Source organism: Arabidopsis lyrata, assembly GCF_000004255.2.
Source record: "Arabidopsis lyrata subsp. lyrata unplaced genomic scaffold ARALYscaffold_6, whole genome shotgun sequence".
Classification (NCBI taxonomy): domain Eukaryota; kingdom Viridiplantae; phylum Streptophyta; class Magnoliopsida; order Brassicales; family Brassicaceae; genus Arabidopsis; species Arabidopsis lyrata.
This window is the reverse complement of record NW_003302550.1, coordinates 5,630,818-5,658,262: the sequence shown is the minus strand read 5'-3', so window position 1 is coordinate 5,658,262 and position 27,445 is coordinate 5,630,818. Positions and strand designations below refer to the sequence as shown.

At 37.8% G+C, this 27,445-nt stretch overlaps 6 protein-coding genes across 8 annotated transcripts; 3 read left to right on the top strand and 3 right to left on the bottom strand.

Moving 5' to 3' along the window:
- Window positions 1-3,356: 3,356 nt before the first annotated feature.
- On the bottom strand, window positions 3,357-4,856 carry LOC9309712 (NAC domain-containing protein 41). Its single transcript, XM_002871549.2, has 3 exons — window positions 4,330-4,856; window positions 3,879-4,135; window positions 3,357-3,803 (listed from the first exon to the last, which is right to left on the bottom strand). Exons 1-3 carry the CDS (start codon window positions 4,511-4,513, stop codon window positions 3,624-3,626), a joined length of 621 nt encoding a protein of 206 aa, XP_002871595.1. The 5' UTR covers window positions 4,514-4,856; the 3' UTR covers window positions 3,357-3,623.
- Window positions 4,857-5,697: 841 nt separating this feature from the next.
- Window positions 5,698-8,249, top strand: LOC9307664 (exocyst complex component EXO70B1). Its single transcript, XM_002873597.2, has one exon. The coding sequence runs from the start codon at window positions 5,967-5,969 to the stop codon at window positions 8,058-8,060; it is 2,094 nt and encodes a 697-aa protein (XP_002873643.1). The 5' UTR covers window positions 5,698-5,966; the 3' UTR covers window positions 8,061-8,249.
- Window positions 8,250-8,307: 58 nt separating this feature from the next.
- LOC9309711 (probable alpha-mannosidase At5g13980) lies at window positions 8,308-14,301 on the bottom strand. Its single transcript, XM_021020158.1, has 29 exons — window positions 13,911-14,301; window positions 13,738-13,821; window positions 13,473-13,561; window positions 13,216-13,390; window positions 13,015-13,134; window positions 12,833-12,919; window positions 12,681-12,752; window positions 12,492-12,605; window positions 12,259-12,359; window positions 12,086-12,179; window positions 11,842-12,009; window positions 11,679-11,753; window positions 11,511-11,576; window positions 11,365-11,421; window positions 11,075-11,294; window positions 10,855-10,994; window positions 10,695-10,775; window positions 10,535-10,594; window positions 10,388-10,459; window positions 10,172-10,219; window positions 9,967-10,086; window positions 9,810-9,875; window positions 9,567-9,679; window positions 9,404-9,488; window positions 9,191-9,301; window positions 9,011-9,106; window positions 8,863-8,910; window positions 8,725-8,793; window positions 8,308-8,658 (listed from the first exon to the last, which is right to left on the bottom strand). Exons 1-29 carry the CDS (start codon window positions 14,109-14,111, stop codon window positions 8,416-8,418), a joined length of 3,075 nt encoding a protein of 1,024 aa, XP_020875817.1. The 5' UTR covers window positions 14,112-14,301; the 3' UTR covers window positions 8,308-8,415.
- A 278-nt stretch (window positions 14,302-14,579) lies between these two features.
- LOC9307663 lies at window positions 14,580-16,181 on the top strand. The gene is made up of 3 exons (XM_002873596.2): window positions 14,580-14,936; window positions 15,029-15,250; window positions 15,370-16,181. The coding sequence occupies exons 1-3, from the start codon at window positions 14,643-14,645 to the stop codon at window positions 16,033-16,035; spliced, it is 1,182 nt and encodes a 393-aa protein (XP_002873642.1). The 5' UTR covers window positions 14,580-14,642; the 3' UTR covers window positions 16,036-16,181.
- A 73-nt stretch (window positions 16,182-16,254) lies between these two features.
- On the bottom strand, window positions 16,255-21,140 carry LOC9309710 (histone-lysine N-methyltransferase, H3 lysine-9 specific SUVH4). Its single transcript, XM_021020159.1, has 15 exons — window positions 21,005-21,140; window positions 20,509-20,888; window positions 20,379-20,417; window positions 20,001-20,055; window positions 19,765-19,871; window positions 19,480-19,656; window positions 19,216-19,314; window positions 18,938-19,036; window positions 18,146-18,195; window positions 17,976-18,064; window positions 17,728-17,887; window positions 17,385-17,490; window positions 17,000-17,182; window positions 16,676-16,906; window positions 16,255-16,586 (listed from the first exon to the last, which is right to left on the bottom strand). Exons 2-15 carry the CDS (start codon window positions 20,869-20,871, stop codon window positions 16,473-16,475), a joined length of 1,872 nt encoding a protein of 623 aa, XP_020875818.1. The 5' UTR covers window positions 20,872-20,888; window positions 21,005-21,140; the 3' UTR covers window positions 16,255-16,472.
- A 693-nt stretch (window positions 21,141-21,833) lies between these two features.
- LOC9307662 lies at window positions 21,834-26,698 on the top strand. 3 transcript variants are annotated; one of them, XM_021021775.1, is made up of 11 exons: window positions 21,834-22,006; window positions 22,181-22,262; window positions 22,401-22,719; window positions 22,811-22,947; window positions 23,140-23,253; window positions 23,343-23,420; window positions 23,679-23,828; window positions 23,925-24,063; window positions 24,357-24,517; window positions 24,611-24,734; window positions 24,810-26,698. In XM_021021775.1, the coding sequence occupies exons 3-11, from the start codon at window positions 22,402-22,404 to the stop codon at window positions 26,412-26,414; spliced, it is 2,826 nt and encodes a 941-aa protein (XP_020877434.1). In that variant the 5' UTR covers window positions 21,834-22,006; window positions 22,181-22,262; window position 22,401; the 3' UTR covers window positions 26,415-26,698. The 3 variants fall into 3 exon arrangements, with proteins under 3 accessions (XP_020877434.1, XP_020877433.1, XP_020877432.1); XM_021021774.1 differs by having other exon boundaries at window positions 21,835-22,006; window positions 22,185-22,262; window positions 23,343-23,426; XM_021021773.1 differs by having other exon boundaries at window positions 21,835-22,006; window positions 23,343-23,426.
- The last annotated feature ends 747 nt before the right edge of the window (window positions 26,699-27,445 follow it).

Genomic DNA, 27,445 nt, shown 5'->3' with positions numbered 1-27,445 from the left:
ACCTTTTACGGCCCATATGCAGGAATATATACAAAGGCCCGTTAACTTTAAGTATTTGTCTATCAACTAGAGGCTTTTGAAACCTCTATGTTAGAGGCTCACATAGAGTTCTATAGCAATGTGGAAAAAAAAAAAAAGAGTTCTATAGTAAAATGTGTTAATCAATTGGGTAGACCGGCATCTTAAATATATCTACATATTTTTTTTAAACAACTCACGTTTAGTTAGGATACAAATGGATTTGAATTAATGTATACTAGATTTTACTCCGCGGTATACCGCAGATCGATTTTTTAACTAAAATATTAAATTTTAAATTATATTTTTAATATTTTTATTTTGTTAAGTGTTTAAAATTGTATAATTGTAAATTCAAAAAAAAAAAATTGTATAATTGTATTTTGATTGTTAATTTTAAGATTTCATCCGTAATACTAATATCGATCCAAACTCGTCCCACTATATAACCCCGTCCCGTGAAACTAAACATCATTTTGTTATTTTTAATAATATTTTATTTAATAGACATATAATTCGAGTCAATTTAAAAGATTGATTTTATATATTTCTAAATTTTAGTTAATAATAATTAATTCTATATAATGATTTTTGAATTAATTGCGTATGACCGACGGTCAAGATTGAAGATTAAAAACCAGATTAAGATTTGAATGACCACGATTAAATTTAGGGATTGTTGAGATATTTTAAAGAAATCGAATTGAATATGGATGTAACTGTGGCAAGGATTAGTTATGCTTAATATCTATATATACATTTTTGGATGACTTTTAGCAAATAAATCCTGGAGTTGGACCTTATTTACGGATGAATGCCATTGGCATTAATTATTTAAATTTGAAAAATATTAATTAAAGATATTACCAATACGATTTCGAGAATCATAAATTCATATCTTCCTTAATTTTCTGAGTCATTAATGTGATAATCTTTAGGAAATATTTCTCTGTAAAAAAAAAAAATCCACATTAATGAAGGCATTAAAATCGACACTAACAATTAAATTATTTAGATGTTCAATTATTTTAAGATTCTTATATCTTATTTGATATTTTTTTTTAATATCTCATTCTTTAATTACTGCGTTTAGAATTTATTGGTTGTTACCTATTTTTTGGTGAAATTTATTGGTTGTTACTTAATAAGTAATTATGGTGCGTTTATTTTAGTTAATATCTAATTTAAAGGATTTGTTTTCTTTTATTATTAATAAACGAATAACATGTATAGAAATAAAAGATTTTTCTTGCGACTCCATAATAAAAATATTAAACTCTTATTTTCTACATTTCTTACACATAATATCCTCTTATTCAATAGCAAAAAATATATATTGCATATTTTTAAAAATATTTATAATATTTAAATTATATAAAAAGTTTGTAATATTAATATTATTTCAACTCTATACAAATTTAATATATATGTATATATATCTTATGGGAACCATTTAAAAGAAATTTTTAAATTGACTTGAATTATATAGCTTTTAAATAAAAGTATTATTAAAAAGAAAAATAACTAAATGATGTTTAATTTCACGGGACGGGTAATATGATGGGACGGGTTTGGGTTGATATTTATAAAAGATAGTATACCACGGGTGAAATCCTAAAATTAACAATCAAAATAATCTATCAAACAAATTACATTTTGATTTTTTTAAGAAAATATAGCCCCGCGGTGTACCGCGGGTTAAAATCTAGTATTAGGTTAAAAATTTTGGAAACGAATTTTTATATTAATATTTTTGATTTAATTTTGAAAATCTAAATAATTAATGTCAATGACATTTGATCACAAATAAGTTGGAACTCCATTATTTATTTCATAAATGTCTCCAAAAATGTATATATAGATTACAACAACGATAAATAGTAACTTACACGATCAATCGAATCTACATTTTTACTACTTATTGAGCATGAATATATTTTGTATATAATTTAGATTCAAATCTGATTAACAAAAAACATAATATAATGTTTTTGAGGTAACTAAGTCGTGTTAGTCAAAATAAGAAACGTTTGCTTGAAATTGAAGCAACCCCACATTTAATTTTACCTTTTGTGGCTCAAAAAAGTAGATTTGCTTTCTCTGCTAAGCATTTTCCAAAAGCCCATTGGCACCAAGTTACCTCTTCTCACACACAATTACACCTATATGTTCACATTCACTTTTCACTTAGTGTCTCTTCATCATTTCATTACTTATTTGTTTTTATTAAATGCAGCTAACTTTGTTACACAATTTTCTTTGATTACATTTGAAAACCAAGGATGCTTCGATTAAAAGCAAAGAAGGACATGTTTATGGTAATATGTGTATTTGTGTGGGAAAGAGGAGAAACTTAGATTGCCTTAATCGATGTTGTCTTTTTCTGGATTTTACATTGGAAGATGGTGCACAATGCACATGTGACTTGTCTTTGACCTTCTCCACCATTTTTGTCTATTATTTATTTTACAATTGATAAGATGTATACAATAAAACTAACATAAGCTTTGTATATTCAATCATTACAATGTTCACATATATATACCCATGTTATGTCCACACTCTGTCAATATTTTCTCTTTTGTTACATTATATTGAACCTTTTGTTTTGGCCCACATGATACATTATTTTCTTTTTCAACGAATATATTATATCGAATTCGTGACACAACGACATTTTAACACAAAACCATTATATTGTATGGTTTTGTCGATATATGTTTTTGTATATAGTTGGAAAAGTTTCGGGTATATATATGTATAACTCTACTAATTCATGCAAACATATGTACAACTTTCGTTATATAGATCTACGATGTTTCTTTCTACAACTCACACATATTATCATATTTAACAAAAGATGTTGGCTTCTGATAAATTTTAAATGTTAAAATACGTGTCAATGACCATAAATGTATCTATATGTTTTGATTAAATAATATGGTTCGACACGAAGAACTTCAGCTTCTCGACACCCCATGCGATGGCTTCTTCGTTTTTCCCATTTATTTTAATTTCAATTTCAACTCTTTCTTTTGTCTCCTTGCTCTTTCTAACACACAAATTTATAAAACTTTATTAATTTGATATACCTTAAATACAAAATGCATCTCCATCCCATATTAGTGAATTAATTTTCCATACTTACTGATATAATAATATAACAAGTCTATATAAATCGTTTCTATAATTATTTCTTATACATAGATGCTATGGATTCTTATGAGGTATGAAAAGAAAAGGAATCAAGTTCTCATCCATGAGAAAGAAAGATACCTCCTTTTAATTCAACTTTACTTCGTATTCCTCAGCTATATCACTTTACTTGTATGATAATGTTAATTAAAATATATACTTTCAAGTAAAAATAATCAACAAGTTTGACATATATCTGGTTTTGCTCAACGAAAGTGCAAATCTCAACTTATACAATACAACAATTTCAGATCAAAATGAGCTCCCCTAGCCCCATGTTACTTATTTCTCTAACAAATAAATCAAGACGTGGAAAAATTTGAAATAGCTTGACAGAAACGTAAGTAGACTAGTAGTAGGTTAGGGTTTAGGAGCTTGTCACAATCCCAACGTTTCCTATGAGATATAAATTACTCATCAGCTGAGGTAGGAGGAGAAGGCGGTGGCGGACCGGTTTCATGATTGGACCCAACCGTAAAATGGTGGACGCAACTCAATTCTTCATCATCTCCCTCTCTTGATTTCCTCTGTTTTCTTCCTTTCGATCCTTTCCTCTCATAAACATTGTACACTGCCCATTCTCCAAACACCTGTTTAATTCATTATTATTATCACACATTCTAATGTCTTTCTTATAATAGTTTTAAAGTGATTAATTTGTGTACCTTAGCCGATGCAAATCCCGCAAGGCAGTACTCTGTCATGCTCCATTTGGTTTTGTTGCAATTAGAAGAAGACTTGTTTGTTTCATAGAAAGCAAGTGTTCTTCTAATCCCAAATGTTTTACCACAGGCAATGATTGGTCTCTCTTTCCCAATAGGTTTCCAATATCCATCACCAGATGGAATCTTGATTCTATGCTCATTACTTGACACTTCTCTCTTCTTGCAAAAGAAGTACCTCTGCTTCTCTTTTTGGTCCCCTGAAAGCAAGAAACCTTCATTTTTAGCATCATAAACACACGGATCTAGACCCAAACATCAAACATTTGTAAAGTTACAACCTTCAATAGACCCTTTTGAACAAAAACAGTTAAGGAAAACGAGGAGACATATATATATATATATATATACATATAGAGGCTTTGACAGAAGGAACAGAGAGAGAGAAAGAGACCTGGGAAAGTAAGAGGATGAGAGAAGAAGAGGTCAAAGACAGGGATGATGGAGGAAGGCAAAGGAGAAGCAAAGGCCTTTGGGAGCAAGTAATGAAGGATAAGCTCTTGCTCCGTTGGGTGAAACCTGTATCCTATTGGCAATCTCATGCCTCCATTCACTACTATCCTCTTCTCCACCTCCATATCCTCTCTTTTTCTTCCTTTCTTTTTCAAATTGCTTCTTCAAAAATTTATCAAATTTCAAACCTTTACAAGCATTGACAAGCATTGATACATCATTCCATCTAAAGAGAGGAAGAGCAAGAAGAGAGAGAGAGAGAGAGAGAGAGAGAGAGAGAGAGAGAGAGAAGGAAGACTTGTGTAGTCTATTGTTTGTGGGCTTTGCAGGCTAAATGACAGTAGTAGAGGTGGTTAATATATGTTATATCCCCACGGGTACACACACATATATATATAGTTGTGTAATATATAAAATTATAAATGGTAGAAATGGCTCCTTTGTCTGAACATTTATTTTAGTTCATAATAAGAAAGATGATGAGAAAGAATAGGAAAAAAGGAAGGTGCTTTTGAGGATGGATGTTCATTGACTTATAAAGTAAAAAAAAAAAAACAATTTAGAGAAGAAAATGTCATATTATTCCTTAAGAAAAAGAAAAAGAAATGAGAGGAAGAGAGAAACGTGCAAGTTTGGGGTTTCTCCATTTGCAAAAGGGTCACTCTTTTGGATCCTTTCACTTATTACCGTTTCATCATTCTCTATTTTTCCTAATATTTTGATCTTCTTCATCCAATTGGTTACCATTAATCAAACACAGTAAAAAGTTGGAGCTCCTTTGACAATTGCGAGCCAGCCCACGTCTGCCTAAACCAATTACAGCATTTATCTTTCTATAAACGGCTTTATTGCATTTATTTGTGCATGTGAAGGGAGGAGACACAACACTGCCTACTTGTTCCCTCCTATACTAGTAGCAAAGTAAGGCAGACCTGAATATGGAAACTATAAAATTGAAGGTTATTGGGCCCAACTTTTATTTGGGCTTTTTATTGGCCTCCCTCCACAAAACCAGCTACTTTAAGATGACTTTTTATTGGCCTCCCTCCACACATATGGATGACTATTTTTTTTCATTTAAGATATATGATTGGTTGAAAATCAGGGAAAAAGTTTGTAATAACAAAACATGAAGAAATGTAGGATGGTTTATGCATGCACGTAGAGAGAGAGAGAGCGTTATGTGAGGAATATGCGTGCGCACCATACTCCCACGTTACCCGCTTTATATTCAAATCATTTGTTCATAATATTCGTGTAATGTCAATTTTTTTTTCAAAACAAACAAATTAAAAAGACTTAAAATAATTACGAGGTTTTAATTTTTGTTGGTTAAAAATAGATTTACTACTACACGGTATTGGTGTTGGATGAAAGAAAAAGTCAACGGTCAACCACCAAAAAAACAAGGCTCCCCTACTTCTTCGATTCAGCCATTGCGACCATCTCTCTCAATCGCTTCTCTAACCACAAATCCTAAAAGTCTAAACGAAAACAGAACACATGAATCTCTCCTTCCTCTGCATCTCAATTCCACTTCGCCATTTTTAAAGCTTTTTACGTAAATAATAAGAAACGATGGAGAAGAACAACGACAAGGATCCTGATCATGATGACAAATCCAAGGAAGATGAGAAGAAAGGCGACGTCGTTTCTGATGCTCATCTCTCAGATGATGTGCATCAGGATGGTAGCAATAATAAAGAGAATGTAGATGTTGTTGGTAATGCGGAGACAGATCATCAAGATCCAGGGGATGACAATGTCGACAAGGTTTCACAAGGAGAAGAAGCACCCGAGATTCGTCAAACCTTGGAGTCATTGTCTGAAGAACTCGATCAGTTTCTCCCGACTCTTTCCCTTCACATGGAGGAGCACAAAGATTGCACCGAGGAGAAAGGAGAGGATGGTTATTTTCAGATCCCACAGTTTGTTGGGAAATTCTTGGATCTTTTTGAGGAAAAACTCTCCAAATATGACTCTGGTGAGCCTAAGACGGTGTGGTATCAAGATCCCGAAGAGGTGTCTTCGCTTTTAGAGGCAGTGGACCGTGTCTCAAAGCTTATGGTGCTATTGCTCAACACCAAGTCTTGTTTGGACCATCATGAGTCCTTGATCAACCATGCGGGATCCATCCAGCAGCGCGCAATGGCTTTCTTGGAAGATGAATTCCGCATCATTTTAGAAGAATCTGTGACCAAAGAGTCTGTGGTTGTCACCGATGACAGCAACAGCCAGAGGAGGAGCACTGCCGATCAGCAAGACCACCAGAATGATGTGGTGGTCTCACAAGATCAAGACCAGATGCTCGTTCCCGAATGCGGTGATCAGGAGATCGAATATCCCGGTTACCCGGAGGATGTGGTTGTGGTGCTGAGGAAAATAGCGGAGAAGATGAAAGCAGGAGGGTATGGATGGGAATGTAGAGAGGTTTATTTGGTGGGGAGGAGGAATATCTTGATGCGCACTTTAAAACAAGATTGTGAGTTTGAGAAAGTTAGCATCGACGAGGTGCAGAAGATGAGCTGGGACACGCTTGAGAGAGAGATCCCTATTTGGAACAAGACTTTCAAGGACTGCTCTTCTCTCTTCTTCCCTGGTGAGCTAAAACTCGCAGAGAGGATATTCCCAGGGGACGAGGGGAGCTTATTCTGTATTGTCACACACGGTCTGGCCATCCAGTTCTTGGGTTTCGCAGAGGCCGTGGCCATGACAAGGCGCTCCACTGAAAAGCTCTTCAAGATCCTCGACATCTATGAGACTCTGCGGGACAGTTTTCCGGCCATGGAGGAGCTGTTTCCGGAGGAGCTCCGGGGCGAGCTGAGGAACGAGGTGACCAGTGCTCGTTCCCGACTTGGAGAGACTGCGATTCACATTTTCTGTGATCTGGAGCACTCCATCAAATCAGATTCAAGCAAGACCCCGGTGCCAGGAGGGGCGGTGCATCCGTTGACGAGGTACACCATGAACTACCTCAAGTACTCGTGCGAATACAAAGACACGCTGGAACAAGTGTTCAAGAGTCACTCGAAGTTGGAGCGAGAGGAGGAGGAACCTGTGGAGAGCGGAAACTCGGCCTTCGCAAGCCAGCTGATGAGGATAATGGAGCTACTTGACGGGAACCTGGAGACAAAGTCAAAACAGTACAAAGACATACCACTGAGCTGCATCTTCATGATGAACAACGGGAGATACATAGTGCAGAAGATCAAAGGATCAGCAGAGATACACGAGGTGATGGGTGACACATGGTGCAGGAGGAGGTCGTCAGAGCTTAGGAACTATCACAAAAACTACCAGAGGGAGACGTGGGGGAAGCTGCTGGGTTTCTTAGGGCACGAGGGACTCATGCATAATGGCAAGATAGTAAAGCCCAATCTCAAGGAGAGGTTCAAGAGCTTCAACGCAACATTTGACGAGATACACAAGACACAGACCACGTGGGTAGTCAACGACGAGCAGCTGCAGAGTGAACTAAGGGTCTCCATAACTGCAGTCATGATACCTGCCTACAGGGCCTTCATGGCCAGGTTTGGACAGTACTTGGATCCTGGTCGCCAGACCGAGAAGTATGTCAAGTATCAGCCTGAAGATATCGAGGATCTCATCGACCAGCTCTTTGAAGGCAACACCTCCTCCTCTTCCACTGCCACCGCCAGGCGAAGAACATAGCTTCTTTCTTTTCTTCTTTTTTCTTTTGCTATAACACTTTTTCCTGATTTCCTCAATTTTTTTCATGTCTTCTTCAACTGTTTTTGTCTGAAATGCCACAACTTGGATGACCCATATTTCTACGAATTCGAACAAACGATCGTGGCTCCATGCCATGTGTAAATGTTAATTATAATCAGTTCCAGCATTTATCAATAAAAACTCAATTTTTTTTTTTTTTGATAGCATAATGGTAAGTTATGTGAACTGGATGCAAGACTCACTCACCTTTTATTAAGTTAAATCAACGTCTGGAACGAAAACACAAGAGGAAGGAGATAAGAGACTCTATCCTTTAAACTTACTTCTACCTTATTTAGGCATCAAATCTGTTTATGCGAGAATGAGCAGATGGACGCTCCCAGTGGATCAACACGGTCCTAATCTCCATCGGGTAAAGCTCCATCTCCAGCTTTCTTGGATCAATTTCTCTCCCTCTCTTTGCCTTCTTCTCCTCTCCATGGGATCCTTCACCTTCTACTTTCCACACCAACCTCTTCTTCTCCATCGCGCTTCTTTCTTGATTTGCTGATAGGCTCATCTCCGTCACTTTCCCGATCTGCAACACACGTATTTTCATCATTTTCCACCTCAAAATTCAATATCTTTCCAAAAACGTTTATACCTTTTTTCCAGGAAAAAGCTTTCTCAGTTCCACCCTTGCTACTCCTGAAAGTTCCTTGTCCTCTCCCACCTAATTACACAACCTCAAATGTTTCATTCTACTACCAAACACACAGAAAGAATTTGATACTATTATTACCTCATAAAGATGAGCTAGACGCAAGAGCACATTTCCATCATCCAGTTCCTGAAATCAAAATCATCTCAACCAAACCAATGGTGAACAACAAGTTATCAATTCAACTAAGTCAAACTATCTATAAGTTTTAAGCCTGCAACAGAGGCACCTGTAGAGTCAGAAGTGCCACATTGCCAGGCAGACTGTAAGATGGATCAATCCCGAAGAATGATGCTGCACCAAAACTCATCGGCTTTCCAGCATCCTGAAACATTTTAATCCGTTGCATAAATAGTCTGGGACAGTTAGAGAGTAGCATCCTGTTTTTCCATTTTACTCTTGTTTTCACCTGTTGAGCAAAGGCCAAGAGGAGTGGCGAGTAGATTTCTTGTCCGAATGTTCGTCTCCATTTTGCACCTTCTCCATATGGATCAATTCTATAGTAATATTTTCCTTGGATCTGTAATAATTGTTAGAATCCGTACCTTAGAATAGAAGAAACAGAATGTGCTTGAAGTGCATAATTTTTCCCTTGAACCTAGTTTATCTTATCTGTGCTTACAGTTAGTCCAGTACATTTGTCTTGAACACACACTGTCTCATTTAGATTTTCTGCTACACCTCTGGAGTCATCGAGGAGCAGTCTCCTGTAATTAAGGTGATTGTTTGATTAGACGCAGAGAGAGACGAGTAATGGAGATTGTGATATTGAGTATGCTCAATACCTATGAAGCATAAGCTCAACTTGTCCGTCCACTATGCTCGACCCTCCGAAAGCTCTGTCCACCATCACTGAGAATTCCTTCTCACTGTCTTGCAAGTAAATTCCATGATTTATCTGAGCAAGATACATATCATATGGAATTATTACCCAACTGATTTGGTCGAACTCAATCCACGATCATATTGCAGGGAACTGTAAACTACCAACCAATTTCGTACTTGATCAATGTCAGTTACTCACATACCGGGTAATAATTTCCTGCAACAGGTTGGTTGACTTCTAGTTTCCAGTCTGACCTATAATCACGGATCTGCAAAACAAGTTTTTCAGTTTATTCTTGAACAACAACTAGAAAAGAACAATTAGGAACACATGCACATGAAATAAAATGGATATCATACCCTTTTGATATAATCACGTCCACTTGAATCCGTGTAGAAAGTTTTATTGCTTTTCAGGGAACTTGAGATCTGGGTTACGACCTCTTTGCCAATTCCATCGTCAATCGGTATATTACCAACCTATATATCCAGATAATCCTCAGGCCTTTATAATGGAATGTACGACATGAAAAGCGGTATTGGAATAGTTATGCATCAGCCTCACAATAAATTCAACTTCCACATGCTCCGTGCCCTTATAAACTCTAGTGATCTGCAGAGAATTACAAGGTCAGACAGTATAAGAATCTACAGTCTGTATTTCTACAGGTTCAAACAGAGTTTAAGAAGCCACAGAACAGTTTAAACTTAAGGTAGATTCCAAGAGTCTGTAGATGCAAACATCTAGTGAGCAAGGAGAACACACTGAAAACGTAGGTACCTGAGATATCCATGGATTTATCTGTTGATGTACTTCGTCCACCAGCGGCCCACGTATAACAGTCAAAGGAACCTGAAACTTGAGCCAGTGGTTAACATCGAATTTCTTTTCTATGATTCATCTGGAATATCAGAAGTGAGTATAAACCTGTCCTTCCGGGTTGATGGGGAATGTGCCATTCGGACGGAAAACATACGCACCCGAGTTCTAGTGTTTGCAAACCAGACAAGAAAACCAGGGGAACTTGGAGTAAGTGTACTGAACCTTAGCCATTGAAAGGTAAAAGAGAAAAAAGATCTCCTTTTACCTGAGGTATAAGAGGTTCTTTGTCATTTGATCCATTGTATGCAGAGTAGTAGCTAAACGTCTGTTTGACTGGTTCTGTCATCTTTACCAAAAAAAATCAGGAGATTCATCAGCATCTTTAAGGATCACTGCCAGGTAGTGTTTCGCAAATAATGACATACAGAGGTTCTGCTGTTAACATAATTGATTGCTGTCCCTTGATCAGTGGAAAAACTAAGCTTCAGATTCCCATGACCAAAGTCAATTATTGATTGTTCGCCTTTTTGGATTCTGGAGACATATGATTTGCTAGAATATCCATCTAAATTTGGAAACATATAATGATAGCGATCAAGGTTAAAAGCTTGTCCACTAGACCAAATAGATATGTCTGTATTGTACCTGTTTTCTTAGCAGTGGAGATAGTGTAAGTAGTGAAGCCAAGAGGAGGCACAGTAACTGAAAACACAAGCCAATACTTTGGCACCTGTGTAGGGCTTTGACCTAAATATGCCTCTACATGATAGTTCCTTAAGGCCACATATTCATCAGTAAATGGAACGAGTTGAGACTCAACTTCGTGTCCCTCAGAGTCATGTACCGCAATCTCTCCGCCCACAACCTATCAAAGATCCGTCGTATTTGTTAATACATAATAGCGGCTTTAACAAACAAGAAATTGATTGACTCACAGGAAGCCGGACAATATCCACTCGCTTCCATCCTAGTGGGTTATAAGCCAATACGATCTACAGAGAGGAAAGAGAAGTGTAAATTACGGGAAGGAAGCATATTATAGATAAGCTGAAAACCGAGAGGGATAATAATTTTTGCCTACCAAACTTTTCCCGTCGGATAAGTTGATTTCGCTTGAGGGACAGTAACTTATGTTTAGTAACAAACACTGAAAAGGAAGGCCAAACTTTATCAAAAGGATGTAATGTAAGCCTTCCCAATAGTGATTCAATTCTTCTAAGAAATACATATAAGCTAGGAGATTATTTGCCTGTTGGAAGGTTGGTTTCAGGGTGGGATCTACTTTAGTCAGATGAGCAAGAGAAGTAGCAACCACACTTTCAGCCTGCAAGGTCAACAGATCTTACTGACGTGCAAATAGAGCAAACATGCCACTAGAGAACCACAATTCACAGGGGAAGTTGGCACTCTACCTCCACATAGCCTATTGCTAGTCTTTTTGCATAATCATTAGCCACATGCTGTTTCGATGTACCAGAAACAGCGTCGTGATGTTGAGCAATTGCTAGCGCATCTGCTAACGAATCTGTATTCGGACCCTTCTGACTTCTCCCTTTGAAAAACTCAAGTTGCCTTGCCGCCTAAACTCTCAAGTTATATACATGATTAAATAACACAACTTCTAGTGCATTATTTTAAACTTGGAAGAACAAATACCAAGTAGTAGACACTCATCACTCTGACATAACGCTTTAGTGCTGGCCTACTTGTAAAATATCCAGTCCAATAAGCATTTATACGGTCTGCATAACTGCAGTAAAGATTGGTTTAATATAGATATGTATGCAAAATCTGGATGAAGGAGTTTAAAAATTTAAGACCCAACTCACGGGAAATAGTCCTCTGTTTTCAGGGGCCAAGCCTCATTTGCCGCGTGTTTTGCATCTGTATATGTGGAAGGGGTAGAGTAGAAAGCATTGACACGCCCATCCTAAAATAATCCAGGGTCCACGAATTAGAGATATCTAGTGGTTCTAATCATCTAGTTTACTAGAAATCCACACAGACATATATCCAGAAACAAGAGGAACAGATAATTTAGACTAATCTTTCGATGACTTACGAGGTTAACATAATGAATAAGCTTGTCCATTTGTCGATACCAGGTGTGGGCATATTGGTACCTGAAATCTGTTCCCATGGTAAACATAATGTGATTTGTTCGAGTAATGTTGGCCTGCAGATACCAAGGAACATGTCACAAAAATGTTACAGAAAATTCTACCAAAAAAGGAACATTCTACAAATCTACCTGATCCAAAGCTGCAGCTACAAAGGCATTCACTCGTTCTTGAACATTGTAATCAAACAGGTCAGGATCATCCTTCACGGATTAAGAGGAACAACTTACATAGGAATAGAATAAATACAACAGAAAGTGTAATCAACTGTCAAGAAAAATACCTGGACAACGGGGGAATCATCGTTGATTTCATAGTAGAAACCACCAGGTGGAGGTTCGTAGTTCTTAGGAAAAGCACCAGCAAAAATCTGTATCAAGTCAGATCAATGTTAGAAAAAGAAAAAGAATATCCAATGAAATCCATAGTACAAACTACCAAATCAATTTTTGCTTTGTGTTTTACCTGTGAAGAAGAACCGAGACTCTTAGAGCCCCGCCAGATAACTTCAAGACTCTTCTCATTTTTACGCTTCTCCCTATCTTGGTAATCTATCCGACCGAAAAAGACTGAGTCGAACCCAACCTGCGTAAATCAGTAAAACCAATATCTTCACACCTCTAGTTCCATAAGAAATACTAAATGAAGACCCAAAGAAGAACTCACTTCTGCGCCAAGCAAGTAAGCCTGCACTGCAGAATGTCCAAAAGGATCAATCTGCCAACCGATTCTTGGAGTCACATTGAACTCTCTGATAATGAATCGATGCCCGAGGGTTGTCTGATCAATCATATCTATATAGTGTGGTGCTGCTTCATCATGCATGCACATACCACCATTTCTGCAGAAGAGGAAAGTATTACCCAATGGAAAGACACAAGTACAAATCTGATACAGATAAAGAAAGCTGACAAAACCCATACATGAGCTCCAGTTGGCCTGAGTGTATAAGTTCTTTCACAATACGCTTAATTGTCTCACTTTGTTCATTCCACCATCGCTGAAAAAACGCCTGCATTCATCAAAAAGTAACCGTCATTCAACTCGAAAGATTGTTCACACCTAACTAACAACGACAGTACTATTAAACTAATCTCTTCATTAAACCTTCATTTACAGGCCTAGTCAACAAAAAGCAAACAACAACCACCTCCACTAATCAATTAGGAAAAAAGAAACCAAATGTACCTGTTCAACATAAATGAATTTGCGATTCTTATCAGCCAACAGCGCAGGGACAATTGAATCCAGCACATTTTGAACACAAGCAACCTACGAGCAAAAAAGAAACAAAAACAAAAGTAAGTACAACAAAATCTAATCAATAAACAGCTACAAGAAAAGCAGAAAGAGGGCAAGACCTGAATAGAGTTGTTAGAGCCAACATAGTACTGGTCAACGGTCTTGAGCCAACCAACATCATCGTGGGAATGAGGAACCACATGGACATTAAGCTTTCCAGGAACCATGGTATGTGAAGTATTGTAGACCATGTACCTTGATTCTACGAATGAGATTCCCAGAAGCAAAACTACCCAACACAGAAACTTCGCAAGATCCATTGTCTGGAATTCGAACTGTCTTTTAGTCAACTCAATTAGAGTGACGAAGAAGAAGAAAGATTTGGCCTTTTACAACTCTCAAACTCTCAACTTTTATTTCCGAAAATGTTGTCCTTTTTTTTTTTCTTCTCTAATATTTCATTGCTTGCTTTAATAAATAAGTGACCCTTATCCATAGTACACACAAAACCTTAGAACTGACGTTACGCTCCAACATACGGATCATAAATCGAAATTATTAGAAGAAAAAAAAAAAAATCGAAATTATTCTGCAGCCTGCATCAGCAAGCACGCTTACGCGTGGAACTTGAGGTGAGAGAAAGGTTGAGATTAACGGCGAATTTCAAGTTAAATGGGTTAGGCCTTTTAACAAGCCCAATAATTTTAATGGGCTTTCATGTAGCCCATTAGTTAACACGACGAAAGTGTAAAGGTCGGTTTATGTTTGTTTGGCCACAAGAGCATATATATCCCAACACAGAACAATATTCCCCAGTTTTTGGCCATCGTCGTCTCAAATTCGTTCTTGCAATGGATGAATCTTTCAGAGTAAGGATCGACAAGGTTTTTGGATCTCTTGCATCATCATCTGCGTCTTCAGCACCTGTGAGCTCTCTCTGGTGTCTCGCCGAAGACGAGATCGATAACAACCAACGAAGCGGAGAAAAGGAAATTTCTAAATCCGAGCAGGAGAATGAAGTAGAAGATTTGAGCGTAAATGAGGAAAAAGGAAAGTGTAGTGAGTTGCAGAAGCCGAGCGATTACGATGACGAGGAGTGGGAGATCAAAAACTCCATTGGGATGGACTCTACTCTTGATATGGAGGTATTTATCTCAAATCTATTTATGTTGAATTAGCTCTAATTGGGTGTTTTTAGTATCTCCGAGGCTAAGCTTAGGTTTGTGTATATGTTCAGGAAGAAGAAGATGATAATGACAAAGTGGCTTTAGGTGAAAAAGTGTACTCTTGCATGAAGGATGTGAATGACTATGAGACTGAAGCAGACGAGTGGGTGGAGCTTCCAGCTTCTTTTAATGAAAGAGAGAAGGACCCTCGAGCAAATCTCATAGCTGCAAAGCTTAGGCTTAAAGAAGACGCTGAAGCTGTTAACAAGTTGAATTCTTTACATGTCTCTGAGGTACTTTCTTTACTCTTTCCCTCTTTTGGTGATAGCATGTTGATTATAATTTATAAACATTAGAGAAGTGTTTTTTTGCAACCAAAAGTGTTTGCTAAGAGAAGATTCACTTGTTGCAGGAACTTCAGGATAATCTGTCCATGTCGACGGAGAACGAGAAACCTTTGGTGGTGTCTGAAGATAACTTGCTGGGGACTTGCAAGGAGTCACATGTTGACTCTTCAGATGATACTGGCTTGAAACCGATATTGAAGAGGAAAGAAAACCAGGCTGATGATTCTAAGTTGCAGAAGCGTGTTCGGTTTAGTTCTGATGTCAAAGATGGTAACTTGACTGAAGGTGACAAAGATTCTGTGATGGAGACTAGTTCCCCTGACGAACATAAAGTAGAGGCAGACTATCCAACTGGCAGTCCTGATTATATGCGGAACCCATCAAAATACACTCGATATACATTCGATTCAGGTGAGGTTGATGAAGAATCCAACAGGAAAGCATACATGGACTTTCTCAACATGATTAGGAGGAAAGATGAGCTTCCTGTAGACCCTCTGGTAGAGCTTCCAAGATCAGTGGCTTTTGTACCAAAGAGAAAACCAATGGCTGAGAGTAAAGTAGAAAGTATAGAGAAGGATTGTGAGGGAAGAAGAGTTGCATTAGCTGTTGATACCATAGAAGACTGCACCATTTCTGCTATGGAAGAAGATGAACCAGAAACAGCTCAACATGTCATAAGAAGACCTGGCCGACAGTACCGAGCCAGAGCTAAGGAAGATCCAGAGTAATGTTGAAGATCAACAAACTTGCGGATTTGTTACTTTTTCTTTAAATTTCTTGAATGTGGCAGTTGAATAGGTATTGGATGATAAAGAAATCAAATTTGCTTCGACAAATGATATGTTACGTCTACTGTATCTAATATCTATCATAAGCCAGTCTCATCAAATCTTTAGGTTAACACAGCAAATAAGAAAGGAAAAAGTATCGAAGAATACTCTAGTAGATAGATAATTAATACTGTTGATCCGATAGATAAGATGCCAATGGCAACAATAGGGTTCAGGAAACAACAATGCCGAAAAAGGCAGCACTAATTGTACGCTGCAGAAGATGCTAAAGTCCCTCAAATAAGATGTCAAGGGTTCTTCCACTTGGGAGATAGTTGCTATCTATGTACTCCCCAAAATAGAGTGACCAAAAAATAAGCTTACCAATAGCCTTGTTAGTATAGGCGTTTCCTACAATTTAGCGCTCCACAGTAGCAAGCGAGCTGCTTCACCTTTCCATCCGGCCCATGAACGCTATCAAGCGTATATCCATAGTCGTAAGTTAGCTCCTACAATTGAGACAAGAGAATGTAGTGAGATTTCTTTTATAAAGGGAATGTTTGAATGAGTCACCCCTCACAGATGAGTTTCTCAGTACCTGCAGTGGGGAAATGTTGTCAGCTGCAAAAAGAACCACGCGGGCAAGCCTTAGATCCTGGTGAGAACTCAGGACGCACTGAACGAACAGGTTTGGTTCACAACTGTGATTTATAAACCTAGCAAAGTTTCCTTTTGAACCAGCATCAATGCAGAACTCTGGTACATTCTCATCTTCATTGCTCTGACTGACTCCATTATTCGTTGGTACAGCAACATCCCTTAGTCTTCTCTGTTGGCGGAGAAAAACAACGAGATATACCTCAAAAAGTCATATGCTTGATTCAATAATAATCACATAGAAAATTAAGCTTTGCTATGTTACCTGTCTTCCATCAAGACCTTGCATTGTCTGTTGGCAGTCCATCTCGAATATGTAGTCATTGTCGGAGATAGTATCCACATCAGCAGTTCTCCTGAGGACTCCTATGTACTCACATACTGGTGAACCAGCTGGTATATAGTCCCATGATCTAACTGCCCAACCCTTCTTTGCAGAGCGGAAAACCTGTTTGTGGCCACAGACCAAAACACAGGCTTCAGATTGTGATTAAGCTCAGATTTGGAAGGAGATAAAATGACACACTGGATTATGCATTTTACTTATTAACAGATAAAGGATAGTGGACCATATAATGAAATCCAAATGTAGTTCCTTTCAAATTTAGTGGCAAGTGGTTGTTCCATACCAAGTCTTAACCAATACATACCTCAAGATTAAATCTTAGACGCTTCTGAGAAGTTCGGTTAACACATTTGGGCCCACACCCACAGTGTGGACCACATTCAAATACAACATCTCGAGGCTCAATTAATCTGAAAAGGAAAAAACAGAAAATCAACCCAAACAATGTTCAACCGTAAACATTACTGCAACATTACACCAAGTACTCTACTGGTCAAATTTCATGGAAAAAAAAGGATAAGAATGAAATAGCAATAGCAGAAAAGCAGACTAATCGTTTACTCTCAATGCAAACTTCAGTTCAAAATAATACGCCAAGGTCATACAAATGAAGGAACATGAGTAAATGGCTCCACAAGGAATATCACCTGCCATCATTAAGGTCGACATATGGAAAGTTTCCCCCATTAAGCTTAGCACATGCACATTTCTTTGAGTCAGTGCAGCTGCCTTGGCAGTTACACCCAGTTGAACTCTTTGGGATTTTGACATTAGGCCCAATAATCAAAGATTTGATGTATGTGAAACCTGATACTCAAAGAGGAAACTTCAGCTCATATAATATCACTAAGTCAAGTGGATATTAATATTACTTTCTAGTTCGTCTACAACTTACCTGATGGTGAAACTGGTGAATCATCAACACGATTAGTGGCTGGAATACCCTTAAATTCTAGCCCTCCGGAGATGTCTTCACATACCAAACTTCACAAAAACATGGCATTAATGGATGTTAAATTGCAACTGCATTGTACAATACCACATGGAAAACAATTGAACAGGTACCCCTCAATTTCTGAAGTAGACTTTGGTATGCGTCCAGCAACAAAGTTGACCTGCAATGACAAGAAACAAACCTCAAGTAAAAAATGCATAAAAATAGATCTATCCATACTAACCATATGCATTCACTGAGCCAGGTTAGAAACTAGAACATAACTGATATTGCAAAGAAATAGAAGCAGTTCTACAAAACAGCATTCACAACACCAGAAGATTTAAAAACCAATAATAGAACTAAATGATTCAGTTAATAGTCAAATGTAAATGACAGGTGAGCTGACCACATGTTCAGTACACAAACTAAGTGGTAAAAAAAGAGCGAAGAATACAGCAAGTCTAAGAAAAAAGGAAATGCGATAAAAACTTCTTTCTTGAGGTAGCCAATAATTTCTGCAGATGTTGGAAGTGCTCGAACAAATAAAACTTTCTTATTAGATAGATCAGAGATTTTCTTTGGAAATATATAATTAATAAGACAGCTTTTTAGCAATGTCAGAATAAGAGTGACAGACATAATGGTATAGCAAACTAAAAAGACTTTATAGATATTCTACCTCGATGATAAACTATGTTCAGATAAAATAATATCAAATCTTGGTTTTGAAGGAACTTATTTAGTTTAGAAGGCGTCTTTAAAATGAGCTACGTTATATGTGGAACTATGTGGAAATGATATAGCTTATCTAAAAAAGGTCGCACCAGATATCCACACTAGGAAAATGAAAATTTGGAATATGGAATGATTTATTAAAAACATCAGCTATCCTAAACCATAACATAGGAGAACATTCAGACCTGATCAGTAGTTAGTTCTGGTTGCCCCTCCAATCGTTTCAGTCGGTACTTATACACTGTAAATCCTGAAACGCCTTTTTGTGCCCAGAACTTTTCAACCTATACGAAGAAAGTATGGAAGTGGACGAGAGTTATACCAATGAGTAAGGAAAACCATAAGACCTTAGATATAGTCCTGAGGAACAATTTTTCCTTGTGAATCTCGCCTTTAGGAAATCAGAGGTAATATTAGATAAAAGTTACTCAAACCAATAATAAAGGGATATATGCACCAGTACCTTGTACAGTCCATCATAAGTGTATACTCTTTTGGTATAGCTACTTGTGCAATCGTGACCACGAGTTACTCTGACAGGTACGTTATATTCGCAGCAGTGCTGTAACAGATTGAAATAATACATAATTACATGTGAAGGACGATGAGGTGCATGAACTAAAAGACTAGCTTAATGAGCACAACAAGAGTAGGGAGAGCTAGAAAAAAATTTAAATGATAAGAAGATTGTTTACATTCTTAATAAGCATAAAGAAATAAAACGTACCTTTAGGGCCAAATTCCCTCGTTGTAAGAGTTGATCCTTAATCTGGCGTTTATTACCAGTTAAGTTATGCCCTCCCTGTCCAGTGTAAGTCACTGTATCTGCATTGTCTAGATCATCCTCGTACTGGCCCGACATAACGATAGAAACAGCAAGCGGAAACTTGTAGTTACTATACTCCTATAATGGGAAGAAAAAAGTCAGATTGATGAATAAATAAATGAAAAGTGAGACGAAATATCTTTTATTTCAGATAAAAGTACAACATAAAAAGACAAGTTGTGTTACTTTTTCGTATTCCATTCCCATATAATCGATCCCATTTAGCCAATGGTTATGGAAGCCTACAGCACACATTTCAGCTCTTGAAAAAAATCGGTGTCCAACGTCAATACCTGCAAGCGAATGTGATCAGAACATAAAAGAAAACTATTTGTAAGAATTTTAAGACAAAAACTTATGGTGGCTCGGAAGTAAAATTTAGGGAAAGAAACAAAGTTGTAAAAGCACAACTACTAACCAACCTGGAAGGTCACCAATTAATTTTCTTGGGTACAATATCGCCTTTGCTTTAATCATCTGGAAAATGTTCTTAAAGGCTTACGTCAAGATTACAGAATAGACAAACCATCATATTTGCAAGAAAATAGAGTATAACGAGACATGTTGCTTAACAGAACAATATGATATCTTTCATTTCAAGATAGACAATGTGTATTTGCACCAACCAAGGTAACAATTATTTGGTAGTTTTCACATTTTTTGGGCTAATAATTGTTTGGATTTGGCATCTTTGAATACATTTAAAAGTGGGAGGGGAAGTAAAAAATGGAACTGAGCACATTACTAACACAATGTTGCATAAAGCAACTAAGGCCAGAGGTAAAAGAATCATGACTTGCCTCAGTTATACCCTTCAAATCAGGTCTGCTCAACTTAGCCTACAATAAAAAAGAGGATCAAAACAAGTCAACAACAAAGCAAAAACGAAAACATCAGCCTTTCTAGAGACAAAACAGGAAAACCACAAACCTGGACACAGAGGAGATATTGCTTGTTAAAAAACCTCAGACACTTTGTCACTTTGAGATGAGCGTCCAAGTTCACATCCTTGCCATTCGGCGAAACACTCAATTTCTGCTTTCCTTTCTGCATTGCGGTTAGCTTTGGAGGGCTTCTTCGTTTAGGGCTCCCATCGACATTTTCCTCTTCTTTCTCATGTAACTCAGTGTCATCCACACAAAGTTCACTCTTTTTGTCACTGAGGAGTTTAACCCTCTCCCGTACTAAACGCTCCTTCTCATCTAGCGCCTTTTGTCTCACTTCCTGAACCCGAACACTCAATCTTCGCTCTGTTTGGTCAGGAGCATTTGCTCGTTTCCTTTTTCCAGCCATCAATCACTCTTTTTCCCCTGAAAACAAAACCCTCGAAATCACAATCCAACACAAGGGTTTCAAAATCGAGTCACACGATAGGAACAATAAACGAGGAAAGGGGAAAATCTAGAGAGCAGAGAAAGAGACGAACCAGGAATAGCTAGCGGAGAAGAAGAGAGGGAAGACCAAGCAGCGAGAGATTGAAACTGTGATGACGACGAAGAAGAAGAGAGATTTCTTTTTTTCTCCTTTTTTTTTTTTTTTTTTTTCTTTTTTTTTCAAGGGGAAAAAGTAGATACGAAATAAATGTTTGTCCTCTTTCCCGGTGATTTCAACTTTTCGGTTTCCCTCCTAAATAATTTTGTCGGATCAATAGATGGGCTTTCTAAGGCCCAATTTATTTAAAGAAACTATATTAACCATGTTGAAATCAGATCAGAGATTTTTCCTAAGAAATCAGATCACTTATTTGTGAAAGTTCGGCGGTATTTTCGGAAATTCAAAAGGAAACAGATTTTAACTACAAAAGTTTCCAAAAACAATTTCCACTCAAATTTGTTTTCCAAAGCAACAGAAATAGTTTTAGGACTGATATTTGAAAGAAGGCCATGTAGGAGGTCTTATAGGACAGGTCCTATCAAGTATTTGTCCTCTGATGCAAAGATAACATTACACAGTAGACTAGCATCCATTTTGCCAAAGACTGAGGCAAAGGATCTTCTACTATGCACAAGTGGTACATCTTTACTACACTTTTTTTTAAGTTAAAAAAAAAACACCAATCAAAGCCAGGTGTGATAAGAAAGAAGAGATCTGAGCAGCTGGAGTCTTTACGCTGACTTTGATATCTTTATCGCAAAGCCCATCTTCCCAAAGGCCCAGCCTTTTTCTCTTATCTTCTTCTTTTATTTTTGGATTTGCAAGTAAATCTCAGAAATAAAATTAAAAAGCCGGGTCGGTTCGGTTTGGTGACAGGAAGAAATAAGGTAGGAAAATCGAAACCGAAGCAGTGGTCCATGGGGAGCGAAGGAGCAAGGTGTTTGACGGCTACTTAACGGAGCCCAAAAAAAATCCTCTTTTGCCTTATCTTCCTTCCTCTCAAACAAATCTTCTCTTCTCTTCTCTGCGGTCGTCTAAGTCGCCTTGTCTCCAGGTATACTCTCCCTTACTTCTCCGCTCTAGGGTTTTCTCCAATCGACCCCAATTTCATCATCCCTCTCTTCTTCTTCAATCAAATTGGACTTGGGTTTCTTGCTTTATCGCATTGCTAACTCCACCTGATTGTATCTCTTCTTCCTCGATCTCTCTTTCGGGGTTTTTGTGTCAGATAGAACAAAAGATTGGATACTTCAGACACAATCGATCACCGAATTAACTATTCGCCGCTCTCTTCTCAATCAGCCGTAAAAGTAACTACTTTGGTTTTAATTTTGATTCCTGAATCAGATGTTGTTGTTACTTCATTGTTTTCAATTTGAACCCTTTTGCATAAATTTCAATTCGCTTATGTCACATTTGGTTTGTTTTTTTCTCTGTGGACTACTTAGAATGGCAGCTGATCAGAGGAGAAAGCGGATGAACAGTGCCAATGTTATTGGTTTCAGTTCTCGGGAGCATTACAGAGCAAAAAGGAAAAAGATTGGTTCTCCAGATGGTGCTTTGCGTTCCGGTGATCACATCAGTCTTGAATGGGACCGCAACCGAAGTAAAGTAGTCTCTAAGAGGGAACAAGTTGGCCTTAGTTGGAGGCATCTTCGTGAATTTTTTGATGTTGTTCCTCCTAGGCAGAATGTCTTGGCACAAGTGTGCCCTGTCCCGCATGAAACTTTCCAGTTGGAAAATCTGTCACAGGTGCTTTCTAATGAGGTAATACAGTGATATCCTTGCGTAACATCTGCTTACATCTTTGAAATGATAAGCTTTCATCATTTTAATCTCCAGTTATTTATTTTCTCAGGTTTGGCATTCTTGTTTATCTGATGGTGAAAGGAATTATCTGCGGCAATTTCTCCCTGAGGGAGTTGATGTGGAGCAAGTTGTACAAGCATTGCTTGATGGGGAGAATTTTCATTTTGGAAATCCTTCTCTTGATTGGTTAGTTACACTGGACTTTTTTGGTTTGGATTCCTAGAATGAATTCTGTGATTGCTTGCCTATACCAAAGCTGAGCTTGAAATAATGTCCGTGATCTGCCTTCTCATCCTCATTATAAACCGTATACATAGTGATGGTCCAATTTATGGTCAGGAAATTTGACTCCATTTTGAACGTAAATTGTGGTTTCAGGGGAACAGCTGTCTGCTCCAGCAAAGCTCATCCAGATCAAATTGTTTCTCGAGAGGAACGCCTGAGGGCTGATAAAAAGAGATACTACTCGGATTTAGAGAAATACCATCATGAGTATGTGCAGTTTTCTCTATTTATATTATAGGAGCATTTGGAATGTTTGTCCACATGATTGTAACTCCTCTTTCCATTGTTTCTGGTAGTATTATAGATTATTTGCAGACATTGAAGGAGAAATGGGAAAGCTGCAAAGATCCAGAGAAGGATATTGTCAAAATGATGTGGGGGTCAGTCCTTTACAATTTTCTGTTTAAAAGGAGAACTGTTGATGTGTAATGTAACCAAGCAGATACATTGCAAAATTATGTAGTTTGGTGAAGAACAAATAGTCAAGCAATAACCGTTGTTGATTATAGTATGAGCCTTACAGAAGATGGATTTATGTTGAGCTTAAGTCTAGTGATGCCTTTATCAAGATCTAATTTCATTATATGTAACTAGTATATATGATTCACCTATTGCTTACATTTATTTCTCAGGAGATCAAGAGGGGGCAATGCACAAGTAAACGGTAGCTGCCAGGATCTAACAGCTGCCTCGGGGTCGAGTTCCTGGAATGCAGATGATAAACCAGACAGTAGTGATAATAAGATTTCTTCTGTTGTAAGGAGTGGAGATGTTCAGAGAAGGTGCTGAACACATACTCTTCACATGTGTATGCAATTGCTGGTAGTATTCTTTTCCTTGCCCCAAACCTGCATACTAATTCTTCCTATCCATTTCAGGCCCAAGAACTCTGGTTTAGAGAAAGAAAAATCTCAAAATAATGGTGTAAACGTGGGCGGAAAAGTTAGAAAGAAGGATGTGTTCCCGAAAGATAGCATTCAGCAAACTGATGGTGCTAAATACATGTCCTATCTTAAGGTTAGTTATTCTTTGGCATTTCTTACTATATTTTAGTTCATCCGAATTCTGTCAATCATCAAGCAGCAATAAACTGGCTGTCTAAATTAATTAGCTTGAAAATTATTAGAATGTCCTGATTTCCATTAGACAGCTGCGTGCATGGTGGTTGGAAGCAGGACCTTATCTAGGAGCTGTTTGGAAAACAAACGATTGTTATTCTCTGCGGCTTTTGTTGGGTTGAATGTGCAGTTGCCGTTCATGTAATAGATGTGCCTATTGATCAAGCATTTAATTGCATTTTATATATTCAGATAAGCAAGAAGCAGCATCAAATTGTCACAAGCATGAAGCAGTCTGGTAAAAGCATTCAGTCGAGAGCACTTAATCGAATCTTGGGTAGCATCGATAGTTTAGATGTTCAACCATACGGAGTGTTTGTGGAAGAAGAACAGAAGAAACTGAACGCTCACTGGTCAGTGTTCTGGTGAAACAACCTAAATCTTCACTACAGTCCTTCATTAAGCCATTAATTCTGATTTTTTGAAACTTTGGTTGTTTCATGCAGGCTGCATCTTGTTAAAGATCTTCCTGCAGCATATGCAATATGGAAAAAGCTACAGTTACAGAAACGAGATATAATCAGCTCTATGGGAAGAGAACTGAAGGACAAACGCAATCCATGGATGGAGGTTTGTCTTCTCCATTAACATGTATTATTTATTGTTTCCGCATACCCATGTTATTAATGACTTTCTTGGGTACAGGATAAACAACAACAGTATGCTGCAGAAAACCCCCTGCAGAAGCATGATGTTCAATTCAATAATCGAGAAAGTTTGAATCCTAATCAGAGTGGTGATATGGCACAAGATGATGAAGATTCTGGAATTTTCAGTCAAATTTCTGGCAAGAATCACTCCCCTGCAAAGGATTCTTCGTCTTATGGTGACCAAATCACAGATTCAGGTCGCTGCTTGCTAGTTGGTACACACTCCTCACAGGTTTCATCACCAGATTGTGGCAATAACATCAATCAGGAGGATAGAGAAGAGAAACAATATTCTTCTCCTTGTTCTCCCAGCAGGTGTCATGGCCTTAACCGAACAGATGTTGAGGTAAATGATTATTCCAGCTCTATTCAAGGTCAGTCTCTCCCACAGGCTTCATTTCCTAATGAGCCCCACACTTCAAATCTCGAAGATGCAGATCATGTAGGCAAGCACTGTGCACCAGAACTAGAAAATGCTTCGTTAGATGAGAGGATTTCTTTTATTGCTGCAAGCCATGGAGAAGGGTCGCAGTTTTGTTCTGGTGGAGATGTGTGGCAGCCAGTGGGAGGGATTAGGCAGTCCTACATTAGCCGTCAAGCTTACACCCCCAGTGGTGGATTGTCAATCATACACCATCCTGAAGGTGATGAAATAGGTAAAAACTGTTTCATAGACCTGGAATCGGACATGCTTGGAGAAGTTGATAGGAGGAAGATGTCACAGCGAAAAGCAAACAACAGTTTTGGTTCTATCCCTAACAACGATCAAAATGAACTACTACAGTCTTTATTTAATGGCCATGGCGTGGCATCTCGCACCACTGAGCAGCTTCATTCTCTTCTCAAAGTCCCGCTTAACGAGGATCATAAACAAATTATGGGCATTGGTTTTCAGCAGGAAGGAAGCAACAATCTGATGGTGGGCAATCAATTTTGTGGTCAGTTCCAGGATCAGATTCCTGCATCTCATGCACTGCCCCAGGACCAGCAGAGACATGTTGACGCTTTTGGCCAAGGAAGCATGTCAGACAACATTTACTGCAATGGACGTGGATTCTTGATGCAGCGGCCAGACTGGAACCCCAATTGTACTCAGATAGGAGTTACCACACAGCCCCTGTTGAGCACCGGGCCTTTGTTAAATCAGAATTGGCAATTTAGGAGCATGTGGGCAAACACAAACGGTGTCGGATGTACAAGCCAAGGCAGTCAAACCGGGACCGAGAGAGATCCGAGCCTTCTCAGAGTTGCTAATAACGCGGAGCAGATAATTCATAGGGGAAGTAGTTCAGATCAAAGCTTATTCTCTGTTCTCTCTCAATGCAGTCAATTGCGCCGTTCCAGATCTGCTTTCGAGCCAGAAAGTTCGAGTCATCAAATGGTTGCATCTGGTAACTACGGAATGCTGATGGGGGGAGGAGGTACAACTCAGGTAAGCAGCAATTTGGTTCAGCCTGCGAACCCGCTTGATTACTTGAGCGGTAGCAACCCTACAACATCTTTGATGCCAGACGATGTAGCGTGGATGAACCAGAGCCGTCAGAACTCTAGTCTCCATGACCCACTAGGCAAGCTGTATCCAAGGTCATGGAATCCGTAACCATGTTCCTGAAGTTTTGTGTTGCAGAAGCATCTGGTCATCTCAAAGATATACAAAACCCAACATGGGTTTCTTAGTTTTCATTTCTGTGCCTGTACATAGAAAGATACCTAGGAACTTTGGTTTTGTACATATTTAGGTTTTGAGATATGGATTAGGAAGAAAGTGAGGATACTCCAGCTACCTTTTTTTGTTTTTTACATTTTGTCATTTCACTTTCTCTCAAATCAGTGAATTCCTATTCGCATAAAAATGTTGAACAGTACCATGTCTTGTTTTCTTGACTCCCCTCCCCACATCTGTCTGATAAATCAGGTTGCATGATGATCTAAGGTACAAATCAACGTTTCAGACATTTTTCTATTTGAGTTGGTCTCTGCTGATTTTAGAATTGTTGTTGGTCGATGAGAGGATTGAAAATATGTAATCAAACTCTCGAAATCTATATATATAATTAGAGAGTCTTCTCTCCATCTAAGGTGTCCACCTAAGCATCCACCTAAGCAATAATATTTATTTTACATTAAAATCAATTTAAAACATCCATTTAATGCATTTACTTGTAATTAATAGAAATAATAAATTTTAAATAAATAAAAAACGAATTATGTAAAATAAATAAAATGTTAAAATAATAAAATAATACTATAAAAATTTTATAAGTAAGACTAATATAATTCAACTTTTAAATGATAAAAATTAAATATGGTTAGTATTCAAAATTTTAAATGTGTTAATGAGTTTTAGGATGGAAGTAACTTTATGTAATTCTATATGTGAAACTTTAAAGGGAGACTCACAAAAATGCCCCTTTTTCAATACCCCTTTTCAAAAATGCCCCTTTTGGATGTCCATTTTTAAAAATACCCCTTTTATGTACAAAATGACTAAATTACCCTTCTTTTAATAAAAGATATTATAAATATATAAGGAAATATAACAAAATTAGGTCCACAAAATACAAAATATTTTTTTGGCGGGAAAAGTGATCCCCCAATTTTTCCCGCCAAAACACTTGTAAAAATTTGTAA